General features: G+C 39.3%; 1 protein-coding gene across 2 annotated transcripts in view; it reads right to left on the reverse strand.

The window, feature by feature from the left end:
• Positions 1 to 18,279, reverse strand: part of PHF2 (PHD finger protein 2) — a 499,797-nt gene that overhangs the window by 82,921 nt on the left and 398,597 nt on the right. For both annotated transcript variants that reach the window (XM_085624580.1, XM_085624579.1), the window contains exons 12-14: positions 11,402 to 12,313; positions 8,001 to 8,117; positions 5,957 to 6,075 (exon numbers count right to left, since the gene is read on the reverse strand). In XM_085624580.1, the coding sequence (XP_085480706.1) occupies positions 5,957 to 6,075; positions 8,001 to 8,117; positions 11,402 to 12,313 (1,148 nt within the window). The remainder of the gene's footprint in view (positions 1 to 5,956; positions 6,076 to 8,000; positions 8,118 to 11,401; positions 12,314 to 18,279) is intronic.

Genomic DNA, 18,279 nt, shown 5'->3' on the forward strand with positions numbered 1-18,279 from the left:
TTTAGTACTGCATTGGGTATGAGAAGTACTACATAAATAACAATGCAAAACATTACTCTCTTTTAGCTCAACACTACCTCCAGAAGGACTGCCCCAGTCAGTCCTTGAATGGACTCTGTATAGTGCTCCCTGCTGACTTAACAGTGCCTTCTGTGGATTTGTAGCTCCAAAACTTTACGTATCGGAGTATTGGTATCTTGAGGTGTACTCCAAATAGTACTCATTTGGTGGTTTAACAGTCCCTTTGTGACTACTAGGTGGTCTCTATACATTAAACAACCTGGTAGACCCCACAGATGCAAAGTAATGGCGCAACGCAATGGTGAATTCTATGAATTATACAGACTAACCTTACGTTGGTAAGCACAAGAATGTATGACTGCATCTATTCTCACTCTAAGGTGTTTCTAAGCACCATACCTAAACCATGCCTTCAAACCTCATCAAACTCGCTAAACACGATCCAATCCTAACATAAGGCAAATCCACAGCTAACACTCTTCAAACCATGTACTCTGAAAGGAGCACAAGAAACCTATCCAATTTGAGAGATCATGACCTCGCAGGCATACCGAGTGCTATACAAAATGGCACAAACTGAGTATACACTTACTAAATAACATAGCAAGGGCTTTGAGTCTCACAGGAGGTATGAAAGTTCTATACCCATTCTAATATCAACCCAATATAATATTACAAACTTTAAACCATACTGATATCCATTCTACATCATAATCCATGGAAAAATAGTTAGTTAATTTACATGGAGCATTGCGTGAATGATGCAATTCCTTAAAATGTAAGAGGATATAATCAAACATGGGCCATTCTTGAATCCTTCTTGTTGAAAATTACTGATGGTGGAGGTTAGGGTAAACAAAACTCTTCTCTTTTCACCGGACGGCCTTTAAGATTAACATAGCTTTTGTTATCATTCAAACACAGATGCACCTATTTAAACAATGGTGGAAGGAGGCAATAGTCTACCTCCATGAAAGTACTGCATCTAAGTCATCAATTACAAGGTCACAGAGCTGACAGGCTTATGGATAGCCCAATAGAGGTATGCGTGCCCCTGTTCACCCGCTGCCATCCAGCATAACACTTGATATGTATAAGAATCAGGCAGTGGTCCTGGAACCAGTTATTTATGGCCTGGCATTAGCCCCCACATCACCTTGTTGCCATGGCTCAGGCATTATATGATTTGCATCTTCCCCACCCAACACGCTGCCCTGCTGGTATGGAGCATTACCTTCCTTGGGCAGTGCAAACACCATCTGTTCGGTGGGTGAGCCTGTATAACTCGGGGAAGGGAATTGTTAGTGAACTTGATTCTATAGGACAAGGAGATATTCCCCAGGGGATACACCTAAATTACTGATTATACTTGGTGGGCTTCCCTGCAGGGTCAGCTGGTGGAACAAAAACATGAGCATGGTGGTGCTGGCATCTCTATGTTAATGCTTGCCACAACCACACCATTCTCCCACTTCCCTCCACAACCTTGCCAGCACTGTAATTAAATGCAATACGTGACAGCTGCTGTAGTGGATCAATAGCAAGGTTGTGACACAGAGTAGACCTGGGCAGAGGTAGGGCTTCCACTCATGTCTAAATGAGAGCCAGGGAACTTCAAAGTTACAATCCATATTATCATCTAGCAAAGTGTTGAACATGGAATTCTACCAAAGGGTAAAAGGCAGTAGTAGAATGTGGGAACTATTGTTTACTGCCTTGATATCAGAGCAGTGTACAACCAGTCATAATACATACACTAACATGACATCGCACCCGGGGAAAATAACTTTAACTACCACTGCACATACCAAAAATAGAGGACTATTCAGAATCTTTGTTAAAAGCTAGGATCTTTTATCACAATCTTCCATCTGATACATTTTTATAATCCAAGCTCACAGGTCACAGTGCCTGCTCTCGTTGAAAATGGCACATGCCACAGTACAAACACAAGGAGAAGATGGATGGAGCGCTGAAACCTTTCAGACACTCACAGATCTGGGTTGAATCCATCATCGTTCTTTAGCTCACCTACCACATAACAGCAGCAGTAACCTCTCAACCTTACTCAGGAAAAGGATAACTTTTAATGGTTACAGTAGCAAGCACATTCCCAAACACCTTATAAAATTGCACATGAGTTGGTTTCCACAAGAGTATGTTTTCTCCCGAGTATGCCAAATAACATCATATATGACTAAAGCTTTGTCCTCATGTGCTTGACGTTGCTTAAAACATCTCTGAAAATATTCCAGTGCTTGATACCTAGGCATCTACTATCCTACATATCACAGCTGGGTAATTAGGACACAGTGCTTCTACAAGCAACTCAAATCTGCAGTCTCCGATTCTTCCTCCTATTGCTTGCTGTGCATGACCCTTTCCAGCTCTGTTGACAATGAATGGGATACACTCCACTATATCTATCCCTCATAGTGCACAAACTTGTTTAGTCTCTGCATGGGTTCCCACCACCTTCTCCCTCTCAAGTGCTATCCTCAATGTCATGCGCACACAGATGGGACTTCACAGTATTCCTATAGGTCTACGAAGGTGGTGTCTTTCTTTATTCTTTGTATTTCATTTGCTTTGTAGACCTTGATTTTCTTGCACTCATTGTCCACTTTAATCCAGTCCCTATGGTCATTTCTCATGCTGCAGTGTTTGATGTTTTTATAGCTTCTGATGTTGTGCTTTCTTCTTCTCCTTAAGGTGGCCTATTTCCCCTTACTGTTCAAATGATGCCACCCGAGCAGCTTGGGCCCCAGTGCCTGAATACCTTCGCAGGTGATTAGCTGCACTTTATAAATCCTGTTTGACTGATTGAAAGACTCTCTTTTGTAATGATTAGCACATTTCTCTTTCTACTCTATTTTACTTCATGTATTTGGGCATGATGGCATCAGAAGACAGGCAGCCCCCTTACTCCTGGACCCTTCCAAAAGGGATAAGACAAGGGCTCTTGTCACTCCAGCTAGTGAAACAGTTAGTTCAAATCATTTTCCTCAGAGCTAGGCAGCTGCCACTGAAATGATTTAATAAAACAAAGATATTTCTTTGGAGATCCCTTACCGGTGATGTCCTCGCCTAGTTTAAAATAATCTGCAGATAATTAAACAGTTTACTCCTCGCAGCATATTTTTTGCCACTAATTGCTCAACAGGAGTGCTTTACTTGACATCAAATAAATTAATATTCCCATAAATTTTATAAAATGCATCCATTTCTTCTATAATTATGTACATGAATTTGTAGATTCTAAGGATGCATATTGGTTAGATTATTTTTCAATGATTGAGTCTGTGCTTATATTCTTATCAATACCAGGAAGATACTTGGCCTAGTAGCATAATATCAAGGACAGAAAGGCAGATGCATTGAATTGGTTGGCAATAGCTATGTAGTATAATAAACAATATCTTCTTCCATGCTTAAAAAGGATAACTCAAGTCAGATATTTAAAAGGCAACTCAGGCCTGATTTAGAGTTTGGCAGACAAGACACTCCATCACAAATGTGACGGACATCATGTCCAAAGTATTACAAGTTCCTTGGAATATCATGCACTTGTACTAAGGCAGACGGGATATCTGTGACATTTGTAACAGGCTAACCTGTAAATGAGGCACTTAGCCTTTGACTTTCTTCCTCCATGTGGTTACAAAACACATTTGTGACATACAATACCATTACCATCAATCATAAGAGGTACATTATTCTATAAATAACAACATAACCTAAATGACCTAATGAAGAAGGTAAATCCTACTCATAAATTTCAAAATTTGTAGACTATGCAAAATATGAAGAAGTTAAGTAAACAAATTTAACTCTTCCAATGTGTACAATACTAAGTCATTCTTTACTCTCTTGGGCCTTTAATTCCAAGCTTGTGCTATATAAATACCATTATGTTCACACGTACAAACATGCATTCAATGGATTATGCAAACACTGGCTAAAAGCTTGGCAAGAATGCTTTACGTCATTTTGGATGCATGGAGTTGCAAGGTACACACATCAGGACTGTTGGTCGCTGGTTCAGAAGCTTCAACACAAAGCTCGGATTACAGCTTAGTTTAGAAGCTTCAAGTATCATATGTGGGTTTTTTATGGTTTGACATCCACTTTTGTAGGGATCCTCCATATAACAATTGAGCCATACCTTCTAAGCAGAGCAGTTTCTCTACAATAATGACCCATTACAGAAATCTCACTTGTTCGCAAGAGGAGGATTCTCTAAGTGCAGATTAGGTTTTGTCAGATGGTGCTTTAAACATATACCAATCTTATTCATAAAAAAGCCTGGCTCTGCGGGAGTTGTTCAACCTCTTTCAGGTTGCTCTTTTAAACTTATGAAAAATGCCCAGAGTTAAATAATTTTTCTGTTTTATGTGGAGATAATTAATTATAGCCTGCCGTTTGTTTAGGAACAAATCTCTAGCACAGTTTAGATTTTGTATCGCATCACACAATGTGTTTTCATGGTCACTTGAGTGGGTCTATAAGGAAATCTAAATAAAAAAAGATACTTGAGCAAATTGGTTACAACACACTACGAAATACTTAAAATTTACCATTTCAGAGTTTTTCAAGCTCACTTAACCTGGCAAATGTTTTGGGAGTTTGGGCAGTGGTGGTCACAGAGAACAGAAGTGAGGCATTTGTTGGATTTTGAAGCTTTGCGGAAGACTGTACCCTCTGTTCACTCTGCTCTCTAAATATACTAGAAAGATAGTGAAAGTCAGTAGGTGGGCTCTTATTCCTCTTTAGTTCACTATTAGAATAATAGTATCAATATGTATGAGATAACTTAAGGGTTCATTTAGAGTTGTAGGGTGTGGGACATTCACCAAAAAGTGGCACTAACCTGGCAGTATCCCTGCTCTATTCAGTCAGGGAAAGCTCCATGCTTCCAATTGTGAAACATCCTCTAACTTGGCCAGAAGAAATCTTTTATTGACGGCCCATCAGCCTCTGGGCCATCAGGCAATGTATGACACAACATAAGCACTATTTAGAATGGATACTGCAACATATACCATTTCTTTTCAGGACCCCTAAGGAAAGCTTAGCAATTTTAAGCAGGAAATCAAAGAGGTTAGCCCTATTCGCTGCGAGAAAATTCCCATTGTCCCAGGGCCAATTGTTTTTTGTTTTTCAATCAAATCCCACTTTAAGAGTTTGTTTTTAAAAAGCATGACGCTCTGCACAACTTGAAATTCTTTCAGTGGAGCTGCCAATACTTCACTGAAAGCACTCAAATCACCAACTGCCTCATGTTGATCTCTGAATAAGGTGGGTTGATTACTCGATAAATAAGACCCTTAGTCTATTTATAATTTCCAGAGAGCTGGGGATCTAGTCTGAGATAGGAAAAGGTAAGTGTAACAATATTTGAGAAAATCTGTACTGCCGTGCAGCCACTTGGATATCCCACTAGGATTGAAAAAAATATGCTGTACTCATTGAAATCCAGACCAACCATAAGGGCTCAAGATATGCAAAGAAAATCTGTACAATATTCTTTTGCTTACCCTCCACTGAGGGACATGAAAAATGATAAAACAGTAATGGTTCAAGTATGCTCACACACCACCTGTGAGAATTGTAGGATAATTTTGGACCCCACACTCAGCCACACTTATTTGAAGATTACCTACATTTCCTCAAGGAAACCTATGAAGATTCATTAGGCAATCTTCGGGAAGTTCACCAACACCTAGTAATGTTGATGATAGCAATTCAAAGCGTTTGCTATCAAATCTTTCTTTACAATAATAATGTTTGTAATTTTGGGTATGTCTTTTTCAAAATGTCTCATCTGTACATCACCATACAATAATACTTTGAGGACACATAAAAATTGTCAATGCAGAATATTTGGGCATTCACTGTCATGCAGTGTTCTAGCCATTAAGTGAATTTTTCCTACCCCAGAAGCTTCTTGTTAGAAAATGAGAATGTGAATTTATTGTCCTTGTTTCCTGATATTGGTGCTTTTTCCAGCTTTTGTTCCTCTTCCATCTTTAGTAATGAATCAGGTTTACTATTCTGAAAATCAGAAAATATAAAAGAGTAATAACGTACATATGAAATCCCAAACTGTAGCACTTCTGATTCTGCTGTTGATCCTACTTATCATATTTAAGTTATAATACTTTTGTTATCAGGTGAGTTACGTCAATTGTTGTTTAAACATTTGAAGTGTATGTGAAAGCCCTTGCATTGTTTCCACTTTACTTTAGAAACAACCATACTATCTAGTAAACGTATTACAAATGAACATTGAAATTAATTGTGTACAAATATCTATTCTGTTGCAAAATACTAATGAAATGACAAAGCAAGTCCTCAATTGGCATATACCCTATTAACAGGTTTCAGAACAATAGACAAAAAAGGGTGTTGTACAAATCCAACGTTTCATTCAATTGGGGGCAGAAAACATTTGTGAGGATGATTATATTGAAATATATTTATTCTAAAAATGAGTTGTCAGAAAGAGTAGGTTTTCTTGAGAATTTCCACATAATATTACCATTGTCTTTGTAAGTCAATTAGTAGAGTACACAGAAAATCATGTCTAAAGTTGCAATTCGTCCATGTCTCACAATGGGATTGGTTCAATGCAATACAGTAGGGCATTGCAACAACATAGTCCATCACACTATAGTCTATCTGAGGGGGAGGGGCATCATCTTACAGCACTACTCCACTGCAAGTTTCTAAAATGGCAGTAGCCACACTGATAACAGAAGGGGAGTTCCATATAAAGATGATATGATATGAACGTTTAATAGTGTTCAACACAAAGTCCTTTAAAACTTAAGGAGTAATAATAATTAAAAAGGTACCCAATACAACATTATTAAACCAATCCACTGAAAATGTAAAATTATTTTTTCGAATGTACCCTAGAATACTTATCTTTAACCTTACTCAGGGCCTCAAAATCTGTTTTTTTTAAATTTGACGTTCCTTCAATACAAAATACAAACACTGATTGTTTTAAATGTTTTTGCTGTTGCAAAAAAGTGCTTGACTGCTATTTAAAATGGATCAAAATAGCACTCCATTACAATATATGAGATGGTGTAAAAAAGCACCAGTACATTCCATCCATCAGATAATACTGAGGTATTACAATTAAAGGTGTTGGGTGAAAAGGGAACTTTACTCATTCCCAGAGAGATGGGCAGAACACATTTTGCAAGGAGAATATTACAAGTGATTTTAACATTACATTATAAACACAAAATGGCAAACTTCTTTATATTAAGACAACACAAACATTCTCTTAACATGTTTCCCATCTGGAAGTGATACATCAACACTGTCAAATGGTCCAGTATGTATAATGTCAGTGATATTTTTTGTAACATTTATGAACACATGCTCATAATCTAAACAAGTCTACATATCCTAACAAATAAAAATAAGCCAAAGGCCTTTGAAGAAGTAACCATTATGAATGTGAAAAGTGTTTCCAAATATAATTTTAAAAATAATTGCATGATTTTCCAAAGAAGATCACCTACCAATCTGGGATGCAATGCAGATTTCCAACAATAAATGAAACACTAATTTAGACCTTTCCTGGCTTGAGTGAGGCTATTGGGAACTAATTATTTACCTCTATACAAGTCTAAAATATTGCAGGAAATCATCATAAATCACCCATTTATTGTTGTATAGATAATATATTATACTTCACTTGAAGGTTACAGTTTAATCCATAAATTCCCCATGAGCTCGACTGCCCATATGATGTTCTGCAATGAGTCATTGTAGTCTCAAACCAATATACATCCTGAGCAGTTTTGTACTTGACAAGCCTGGTTGTCTCATTCTTCTAATGGGTCTGTGTATGTGGTCACATAATTTATGCATGTCAGACATTTTACATGATGACAATTTATAATGTATGTGAGGTTAATACGGTCTTAGGATCAGGGTGAAAAGTATGTTTACTGTACCTTATATTTCCATTTTGCTTCTGTTTTGATTTTATTCTGTTCTCGTATTTCAAACCTTTCGATGTCATTTTGCTTCACAACCTCTTTACTTGGAGTGCTTATCACAGTCTTTACCTCCTGTTAAAATACAGCTCATTAAGATTTAATGAAAGAAAACTGAAACAAGGTTTTCTTGAATAGACATGTTCACAAAAAACATTTGCTTTCATTTGCCCGAAAAGAAAAACGCTAATAAGAGTGTCCTATTTTCACAGACCTATGACTAGCTGAATTAGTCATTGTGAAATCACAACTCCCCATTCAAGAGGTGGAGCACACTTTTTGGCTCATCTAAATGTGTGACAAATACATAGGTATTTAGAAAAAAGGGTCCCCCTGCATAAGGTTGCTTGCCAAGAGCATGGAGAAGAAAACATAACTTAGAAAAATATCTTAAGCAAGAACTATAATATTTGAATTACGGGCATAAAACTGCATATAAATAACTTAAACCAAAAAATGTATAAATGATGCATTAAATACAAATGTAGACATGATCCAGTATATTTTATATTCAAAATAGCAAAAATATTTATTTGATGTACAATTAATAAAAAAGGTAAAATAACCTTAGGATTACCTCTACAAGCCCTACATAATATGATATGTCACATTGTCATCATCTATTGACTATTATCAATGAATCTACATTCAGAGTCATAGAGAATATTATGTTATCTCGAGAATATATTCACCTGATTGTATTTATATCAAAGTGTCTTACTGTATGTTCATGATATGAAACTCTACTAGATTTGTCACAAAAGACGATTTTTAACAGCTGTATGGATAGTCTCCTTGGGATATGATACCTATTAATTGTACATCAAATAAATATCTTTGCTATGTTGAATAATAAATAAACTGGGTTATGTCTATGTTTGTATTTAATTCATCATTTATGCATTTTTTGGTTTAAGGTATTTATGTGCAGTGTTATGCCTGCAATTCAAATATAATAGTTCTTACTTAAGATATTTTTCTAAGTGACAAAAACATAGTGCCATACCTATGTAACAAAACAACAAGGCCTTTATTTGAAGTGGCTCGGTAATCCTCACAGTAACCCAGGGGTACCGAGGCAAGGGTAGCAGTGAATTCAGAGCATTGGGGTTACAGGGGGATTGAAGTTGGCACCCTAGGAGTCCTGATAGCAACGAGGAATTATTAGGGAACGAGGAATGCCAGGTGGGCTTCCCATTGTAATTCCTTATTTCTCCTTGGATTTTCACAAGAACATTTAGACTGACTTCAGCAGCCGAAATCGCTGCGTGAAAATAAAGATGGGGACTATCATGAATCCAGCGTGGCTGGTAATGAAAGCACTAGAGCTGAAAAAAATATTTCAGCACAGGGGTTGTAGAGACACACAGGGACCAACAGTAAACAAATAGCACAATCACAGGATTTCAGCTAGAGATCACGGTGATGCGCTAGTATTGAAAACACAATAAGTTTCCTGAAATTATCACATTTACATATGCATTCTAATGTTAGCCATAATCTGAATTACTATACCAACGTTTCACAGAGTATAAACCTACAAATGCATAACAGAGAGGTGGGTGTGCCTGCTGGTCTGATAAGCATTGGCTTCCATGAGCTGAACGGGTATGGTTACGGGAGGTTGATAGATAGTAAGGTTATGGAAACCTGCATCCACACTACCTTTAGAGTGCGGTGTCACGGATGGACCTTAAGTGTCGCATGTAGGCTAATGCATAGACTGACGTCATCCCAAGGAGTGGGAATTTAACTTTGTACTCCACTACTCTTGCACTTCAAGAGCAGGGGAGTGTGAGTTTTGCAATGCAGGTGACAGGCATTTCTGTATTGTTCTACTACACCTTCCCTTCTGATAGCCCTAAACTTACTCAAGAATGCACAGGAGAACTGGAAGTGCCATAGGTGAAGAATGCAGTGGAACCCTTTGTGGAAGTAGAACGTGCAGCTACCTGTTCACGACACACCCGAATACACACATTTTATGCATGAGCAGGTGTATCTGTGTGCAACATAATCTGTGCAAAGCAAACACAAGTAGATGATGGATGGTGCGCTGAAACTTTTCAGACACTCACCCTCAGTCACAGATCTGTTGACTCCATCATCGTTCTTTAGCTCACTGCGCCACCCCAGTTCAGACACAGCTATATGCAAATCAGTCTTGACCCTGTGCCTCATGGGAACAGTCCAGCCCGAACTGCCAAGCCATTTCTTCCCTGGACTGGAAACAAGCATCCTGGGACCGGTTTCGGGCTAACAGGGAGGACCTGGTCTGGCACTTCGGGCTGGACTGTTCCCATTGAGCACAAGGTCAAGACTTATTTTCATATGGCTGGGTTCAAACTAGAATGGCATGGTGAGAAACAAAACGATGGATTTAGGCCCAGATCTCTGTACTGGGGTGAATGTTTGACATTGTTCTGCATTCTGTCCATCAATTGTTGTTTTTGCATTTATCGCCCTGAGTAGGACGGGTATGTCCAGACGTGGGTCACATGCTCTTCATGCCACTGGAGTCAAGCTATCCTGGCTGATGAAGGGTGAAACCCCCGAAACCGGTCCTAGGATGCTTGTTTCCAGTCCAGGGAGCACCTGGCCTGGCAGTTAGGGCTGGACTGTTCCCATTGGGCAAAGGGTCAAGACTGATTTGTATATGTCAGGGTTCAAACTAGAATGTCATTGTGAGCAAAAAACGACGGATTTAGGCCCAGATCTCTGTACTGGGGTGAATGTATGACATTGTTCTGCATTCTGTCCATCAATTGTTGTTTTTGCACAAAATCTGTGCAAGCACATAATTTGGAACATATGTAGGTTCACTTTGTGAATATGTGCATTTGCACAATGCACTGCCACAAAAAAAATGTTTTAAGCATCTAATGCTTAACCTTTCAAGAACAGTTTTTCAACACACACCAGTTCCCCTTGTATTTTCACATAATATTTGTTTTTGCTAATTAAATCATTCCTTAGTTTGAAGGATATGTGTCTCCATAGTTTTACTAGCACACTCATTTTAGTGTTATATTGAAAATGCACATGTATTGTTGAAGCACGCTTGGAGGGTAGTTGAACATTACATGGAAATACAACATAAGCAATTAATTCTGTAAAAAAAACCTTCGTTATCCTAAAAATGTTATCATAATTTAGTGCAGGCATGCTGCTCTTTGTGATTGCATTTGTGAGGCCATTGCCAGTTTTGCTTATCAGCAGGTACTAACATGCATTATGGCCACCGCATCCTATACTGTGAACAGCGATTACATATTATATTAACACCAATTGCTATGCAGAATGCACACACTTCCCACAGTCTGCATCAAACTAGCACCCGTAAATGCAGTAAGTCTCACCTTCTTTGGCGTTTCGATTGTTGTCAGTGCCTCTTTTGTGCGTGCTTCCAGGAGGTCAAGGTCAGGCGTGACTGGTGGTGTGCTGATGATGTCCTTTGATTTCTTTCCTTTCTTCAATCCCTCTTCTTTGATCTTTGGGGGTTTGGGTTCTTTGGGAATTTTAGGGGGTTTTGGAATTTTGGGAGCTTTAGGAATTTTAGGGGGTTTTGGAACTTTAGGAGGTTTAGGAGGTTTGGGTGGTTTCGGGGGTTTAGGAACCTTCATGGATTTGGGGGTCTTCTTCTTCATCGGTTTTTCGAAAGGAGGAGGTGTGTATGACATTGGCGATGAATCATTTTCCATCATCATTTCTTTTTCTTTCTCTCTCTCCAACTCTTTCTCCCTCTCTCTTTCTCTCTCTCTTTCTCTTTCCAATTCTTTCTCCCTCTCTCTTTCCTTCTCCCTCTCCCTCTCAATTTCCCTTTCCCGTTCCCTCTCTCTCTCCCTCTCTCTTTCTCTTTCCTTCTCCCTCTCCCTCTCCCGTTCCCTCTCCCGCTCTAATTCTAGTTGCCGCTCCCTTTCTCTCTCAATTTCCTTCAGCCTTTCCATTTCTTTCTCCCTCTCTCTTTCTCTTTCCCGCTCCCTTTCCTTTTCCTCCTTTTCTTTTTTCTTTCTTTCCATTTCCCTCTCTTTTTCCTTTCTTTCCCTTTCTTTCTCCCTTTCTTTTCGTTCTCGTTCCTTCTCCTTTTTCTCCCGCTCCTTTTCCTTTCTCTCCCATTCTTTTTCCTTCTCCTTCTTTTCTCGCTCTCGCTCTCGCTCCTTTTCCTTCTCCTTTTTCTCCAGTTCTTTCCATTCTTTTTCCCTTTCTGCTGCACGGATTTCTTCGATATTAACATTGGCACTCGTTTCTGTTTTGTTGATTTTTCCTGCATTCTGTGTTTGAAAAGAAAATGGAAAATGCAATCAAGCCCAGCCAGCTGCTATACGGTTAGCAACACATGTCAATGTGGCCAATTTATTATTCATCAATATTCACGTTTGCATTGTGTCAATTCCATAATCACTTCACTCTATTTGTGTTTTATCAATAAAGAAGCCCCATTAAATCAGAGACACTGCCGAAAAAGATTACTTTCTAAACACACTGAGTCCTTTCGTTCACTATGAAAGAGCATGGCTTCACTGGTCAATAGTCACAATATTGGTATTTAAAATAAACAAAAGCACCTAACTACTGCATGCAGACTGGCTATGTTAGGTCTGGCTATTAACAGTTTTAGGCATTGCCATAATTAACATAATCAGCACACAATTTACACAAAAAGGGGCAATCGACAATTCTGTTCAAACTTTACTTGTGGTAGGGTCACTCACAAAAGTCCACACTAAAGACCAGTAATGTTGGGAGCGTCATTCATGTCTCTTGGAGTTTTGCCATTTAAAGTACTAACTTAAATACGTCTGTATAGGGATTACTTTTTCTGTAAGGATTCTGAAGACACTAAACATAGAGAAAGTACAATAGTGCGTATGCAACTCATAAACAATGCGAGTAAGGGCTTGAATACAAGTTTGGCAGTCCTGGAGCGCGCCACCACAACCCTGCTCCAGGACAGCCAAACCCATGTGCGCACTGCCCGCCAGGTTATGACTTTTTTTAATCACTGGCAGGCGGTTCATTGGCATTCCCATGGTGGTGCCTATGAAATATGCACCACAATGGGAACGTCAAAAGCAGCACCTGCACAGCATGGACTGGTTCAGTCCATGCCATGCAGATACTGGGGTGCATGCACACAGGGGAGCACGTGCTCCCTGCATACTCCCTATGGCCCAGAGGCAACAGGGGGTTTTCATGGAGGAGGAACTACCATGAAAACAGTGGCAGTGAGGAAAGTCCGCCGCAACATCACCAGGGAACTATGATCCCTGGCAGTTGCAGCGGTGCAATGGCGGTACAACTGTCCAACTTGTAATGGGGCGGTCGGATCGCAACCTCTGCACCACCAGCGAGTCTGGCGGTCCTCGGGCCGCCAGACTCGTGATCAGAGGTCCGCCAGACTCTTAATCAGGCCCTAAGTTTTTAAAGTATGTCTGGTATGACTTATAGTTGACATGCTATCAAAGGTTTACAGCAAACGTTCAACAAGGATGAACATATAAGAATGCTCTTTAAGTAAGCCAAGAAATATCTGGGAAACACCTGTCACCTGGCATAGGAACCAGGAAAACTGGAATTATGAAGAATTTGTACCCAAAAGTATCAATCAATCAATCAGTTGGTTAATTTGCATAGGAACCAGAAAAATTGGTATTATGAAGAACTCCCACCCAAAAAGTATGCATTTGCCGTTGACTAAAATGTCACTCAACTTGGGCAGTAATGCAGAATTCCCAACGTGGACATTTACAAGTTCAGTGGTTAGTGACACCTCTAGTCAGAAATAACCACAGCCGGTCATTTAAAAACTCTGTCTGTCAGTTGGAATGACAACTTCCTGGTGTGATGGAGGTATTGCCCATCTGGCCTGGTGTTTATGCAGTGGTTGATTTATCACCTAACTGAGAAATGAAAAAACAACTGCACATACACATGCACATAAGGGACTACAAGACAACAACCTAACAATTCCCCATCACAAAATGCATGATACGTGTAATAACAGCAATCAAGAAAGCACACTGCCACATCCAGATGATGAACTGAAACCTCTCACACATGCACATTTCCCTCGGCCACCAAAGGGAAAGGTTCATGCCATGTCATGTAAGCATCATGTGAAGACGAGAAAGGTACACTTCAAGGAGAAGATCACAATAACTCAAAGATAACAAATAATTCCGTGCCAATGAGTTCTGCTTGCTGCAGTGCCTCTAGATTAAATACCAAAACATTCACCCATGTGGAGAAGGGTAAGTTCTGGCACAGGTTTTCCAAAAAGCTTAACTATTTTGGCCACTGAACATCCTTCATTGAAGATTCCGAAATGAACACAGTTCACACCATCGTTTGTTGTGTAAGTTTGCCTCCTCGCTTTGTACATGCCCATACCCTTCCTTGTCAACCCGGATGTAATGGAAATGTCCTCCACTGATATATAAGACTATTAAATTAAATGCTGAAAGCAGTCAGTCCTAATGTGCTTTAAATGACATTCTCATCATTATAAGGTATAGCGCTGTACATCAATCCTCCCTCCAACCATTCTGTGCATGTAGAGCAGACCCACACATCACTCGCACCATTGTCAGCACAGAGATGCAAGCTCATCTAATGTTTGTTAGGAAATCCAAAACTTACAGTGAAGATAAAAAGTTTGATTTGTTGTTCCTTCTAATCAAAAACAAAAAAGTGACACACTACAGACATGAAAACTGATCCTTCTTCTTAACTTGCCACCAAACAAAAGCATGCTCTCTTCTTCATTCCATCTAAGGGTAAAGTGCAGCACATTCACACAACCTACAGTTACTGTGCTGTTTACAAAGAGGCTGTGATGTTCCATTCTTCATAGAATTACATTGTCAAAAAGAGCAGTGTAAGGTTTAGGTGGATTCCTAGTCCCATCTCTTGAGACCAGAGACGTTTCAAGGCATGAGCAAAGTGGGAAACTGTCCAGGGCTTCTACCTTCCAATGGTTGCCCAGGGAAAATGAACTTTTTCTCTCTCGCTAACCTCTGTCTATTTCTGTATAACAACATATCTCCTCTCTGTCTACAGCTGCCTCTGTCTCTCTCTATTCCCAATGGCATCTAAAGTTTTTACGGGTCCCTGGCAAGGCATAGTTCAACAGTTTTTGATTTACCTCATTTCTGAAAGTTTTTTTTACATCATGCTGGGTTGAACTAGACACAATTGGACAATAAAATTCAAAGTTTTACCAAATAGGGTCCCAGATGATATGTCTTACCAGTGCCCCAAAAATACTTAGGACAACTGTGCTTGAGACAGGCCAAAGTAGAGTCGTGATAGAGAAATGAAAGGCCCTAAAGCCAGTACTGGCACTTGCTAGATGATATAATGAGGAATATGCTCGAGCACTGATTTGAGGAAAAATATTCACTATTTTGTTTTTAGGGAGGGTAAGGATGATGCTAAAAAGTACTTGATCACACCAATGAAAAAGATGAGAGTAATATATGGAAACAGGTTTCCTCTTTAATGAAGGATGTTATTAGTGAGTAATTGCAATTAACTTGCCTGGACTGGTTCAATATTATACCACACCAGCTATTAAAGTGAATCATCACCAACTATCGATATGGCTATCATTCAAGAAAGTGCAGTCTAAATGCTCAAAATATTTGTCCATTAGAATATAATCCTGTAGGTTTAACTACCAACTAGAAGCTGATTGGGTGTGAATTCCCACTGCTATACCAGCTCCCTGAAATGGACATGAAAGTGCATCTTTTCGCCCACTACTGCAACCTAAATTAACACTTTTCTATTTTGTTCTTTGCTTCTTCTGAAATGTTAAAAATCCATATGTCACAAGAAGTTTATGGTGTGGGCTACGACCTCTGGGACAGGACAATGCACTTTCCGTGCAGTCCATGAAAGATTTTGTGTAGTTAAGTCCACCATCACAGTATTAGTGGGGATAAAAAGAAGATTTCTCGCAGTGAAAGGTTTACTGTTTTTACAATATAAACCAACAACCTATCAGAAAACTACTGATAATAATTGTCATTAGGTCTCGAAGGCCCTCACTATGATCTAGCGAGAATCCTGATTTAAGTCTAAGGAAAATGTTGCACCCATGTCTCGATTTGCAGTAATCATGACACTCTTTTTTCCTGATGCACAATTCCGATCAGATTAAAACTGGAGTAGTTGGTGTAGGGAAAAATCTCATGAGTCCGTGTTTTTCAGGACAGTGTAAAATATGTGGTACAACCCTGTTAGCCTCCAATTCAAAGGGCAGAACTCAGAATGATGTGGTAATACTGCACAAAAGAGAGGAAAACTCAGAATAAGCCATTAAAAGTCATTAGTTTTCTGTTTGATAAAACCACATACTGAATTATTTTATCCCCCTTTCATCTTATTATTGTATTACTTGTATTTAAATAAGATACAGTCTTCATCCTTATGAATTCATATATATTTAACTTTATGCATTACTTCCAATGTAATTTATGTTATCATATTGCACATTTCTGTATTTTATTGCTTTTATTGTTTTATATTTAATACATGCTAATAAACAATTTCAACACAAAGGGCAGAACTCAGAATGATGTGGTAACACTGCACAAAAGAGAGGAGGACTCAGAATGAGCCCCTAAATGTCATTCCTTTTCTGTGTAATAAAACCACAAACTGAAGTGCTCCTTTCATGAACACTTGTGAGTTGCAAGCTCTTGCCTTTGAGAGTAACTGGAGTTTTAGCTCTACCATACACACCTACAACTGATCGTAATTTAGTCTCCTCAAAAGAAATCTGCTTGGGGGCCATCAAGATCTGACACCTAGAGATTTTTCAGATTGTTTAGAATTGTCTCTCCCTTAAGTGCTGAAGGTGACAATGGAAGACTCACAAGATCGGGGACACGTTTTTAATGTTTCTTTTCAATAAAGTACATCCAGAGCTTAATGAATACTTTAATAGGTTCCCTTCAACTTGACAAAACTGCAGCCCTCCATCACTCGCCCCCTCAAGAAATCACTAAGGATGTCTGGGTGGTCTGATAGCCCTGAAACCTAGGTACAGGCATTAAGATCCCTTTCTTCTGCAAATGGCTAAAACTCATGTGGATAGCCTGCAACCTATTGTGGCCAGAATGCTCAACAGGCCCAAATCCAACTGTGTTGGTCGAATTTTTTTAAAGGTGGCAATAATGACCATTTGTAAAAGCTTTCTCTTGACCCCACTATGTATGACAACTTTCACAACATAGCCAGATGTTTTGGCCAGTTAGGATTCTGGAAAAAAGCTGTCTATGTCCCTCTTCAATCCCATCTCAACTAACAGAACCCCTCTGGCCTTTAAAATTCCATTTTCTCCCTACAAACAGGACAAAGACTGGCCAGGTAAATGTCTTAGATGAGCTGTTGTTCAATGCAGATCAGGAGAAATCCTCATTGCTGATTATGTTGGATTTACTAGTGGTTTTCAACACCATCGGCCATGGACTCTTGTTAAGTGATTTTAAACCTGTCAGGAGCCTGAGACTTAACAGTGAGAATGTTTTGTTCTTTTCTTTGAGGGCACACACTGTGTGTGCGTGGTTAGTTTATAAAGCTCTGCAGGTTACAGCCATCTGCCTCAGTCCATTGAGAGGGGAAGGTGAAGTGATGGAGTTTCTTTGTAAGGATGGTTTTTGTCAACTAAGAACAGTCAGGACAACATTTTGTATGATCACTATCACAAACCTCTGCACAACTGTCAGCTGTAGGAGGCCCATTGACATCCTAGGCACCCTGAGAATGTCAGGAGTCATGTTTATCTTATACATATAACTGGCTGGATGCGGACCTCATGCTTGTAGTTAAGAGTTCTGGTGATGATGCTTGAACATTGATTGTTGAAGAGGTAGGTCTTCATTATTCTAGGAAATCAGAGCCCTGCCTGCAGACAAAGGGGTGAGGATGTCTTGATTGAAAATGGAAAGGAGCAAATTGCCATCTTGTGATAGATGGCAGTGGGACAGTCTGTAACTAAAAATTGTATGTGACGGATGGAGGTGGAAAAAGAGAAGATGTCTTTGTTATTGTTATTAATGAATAAGTAGTAGGAATTGACAGTTCCACATGAGGTGGCATACAGAAGAGAGGTAATGAACATAAGCGTGAGGCTTTGGGGACATTCACCTGAATTCACATTCATGGCCTGATGTAGAATTTAAAGGACAAGGAACGCTGTTACAAACATGATGACGTAACCTGTTAATCA

Source organism: Triturus cristatus, chromosome 9 (genome assembly GCF_964204655.1).
Source record: "Triturus cristatus chromosome 9, aTriCri1.1, whole genome shotgun sequence".
Classification (NCBI taxonomy): Eukaryota; Metazoa; Chordata; class Amphibia; order Caudata; family Salamandridae; genus Triturus; species Triturus cristatus.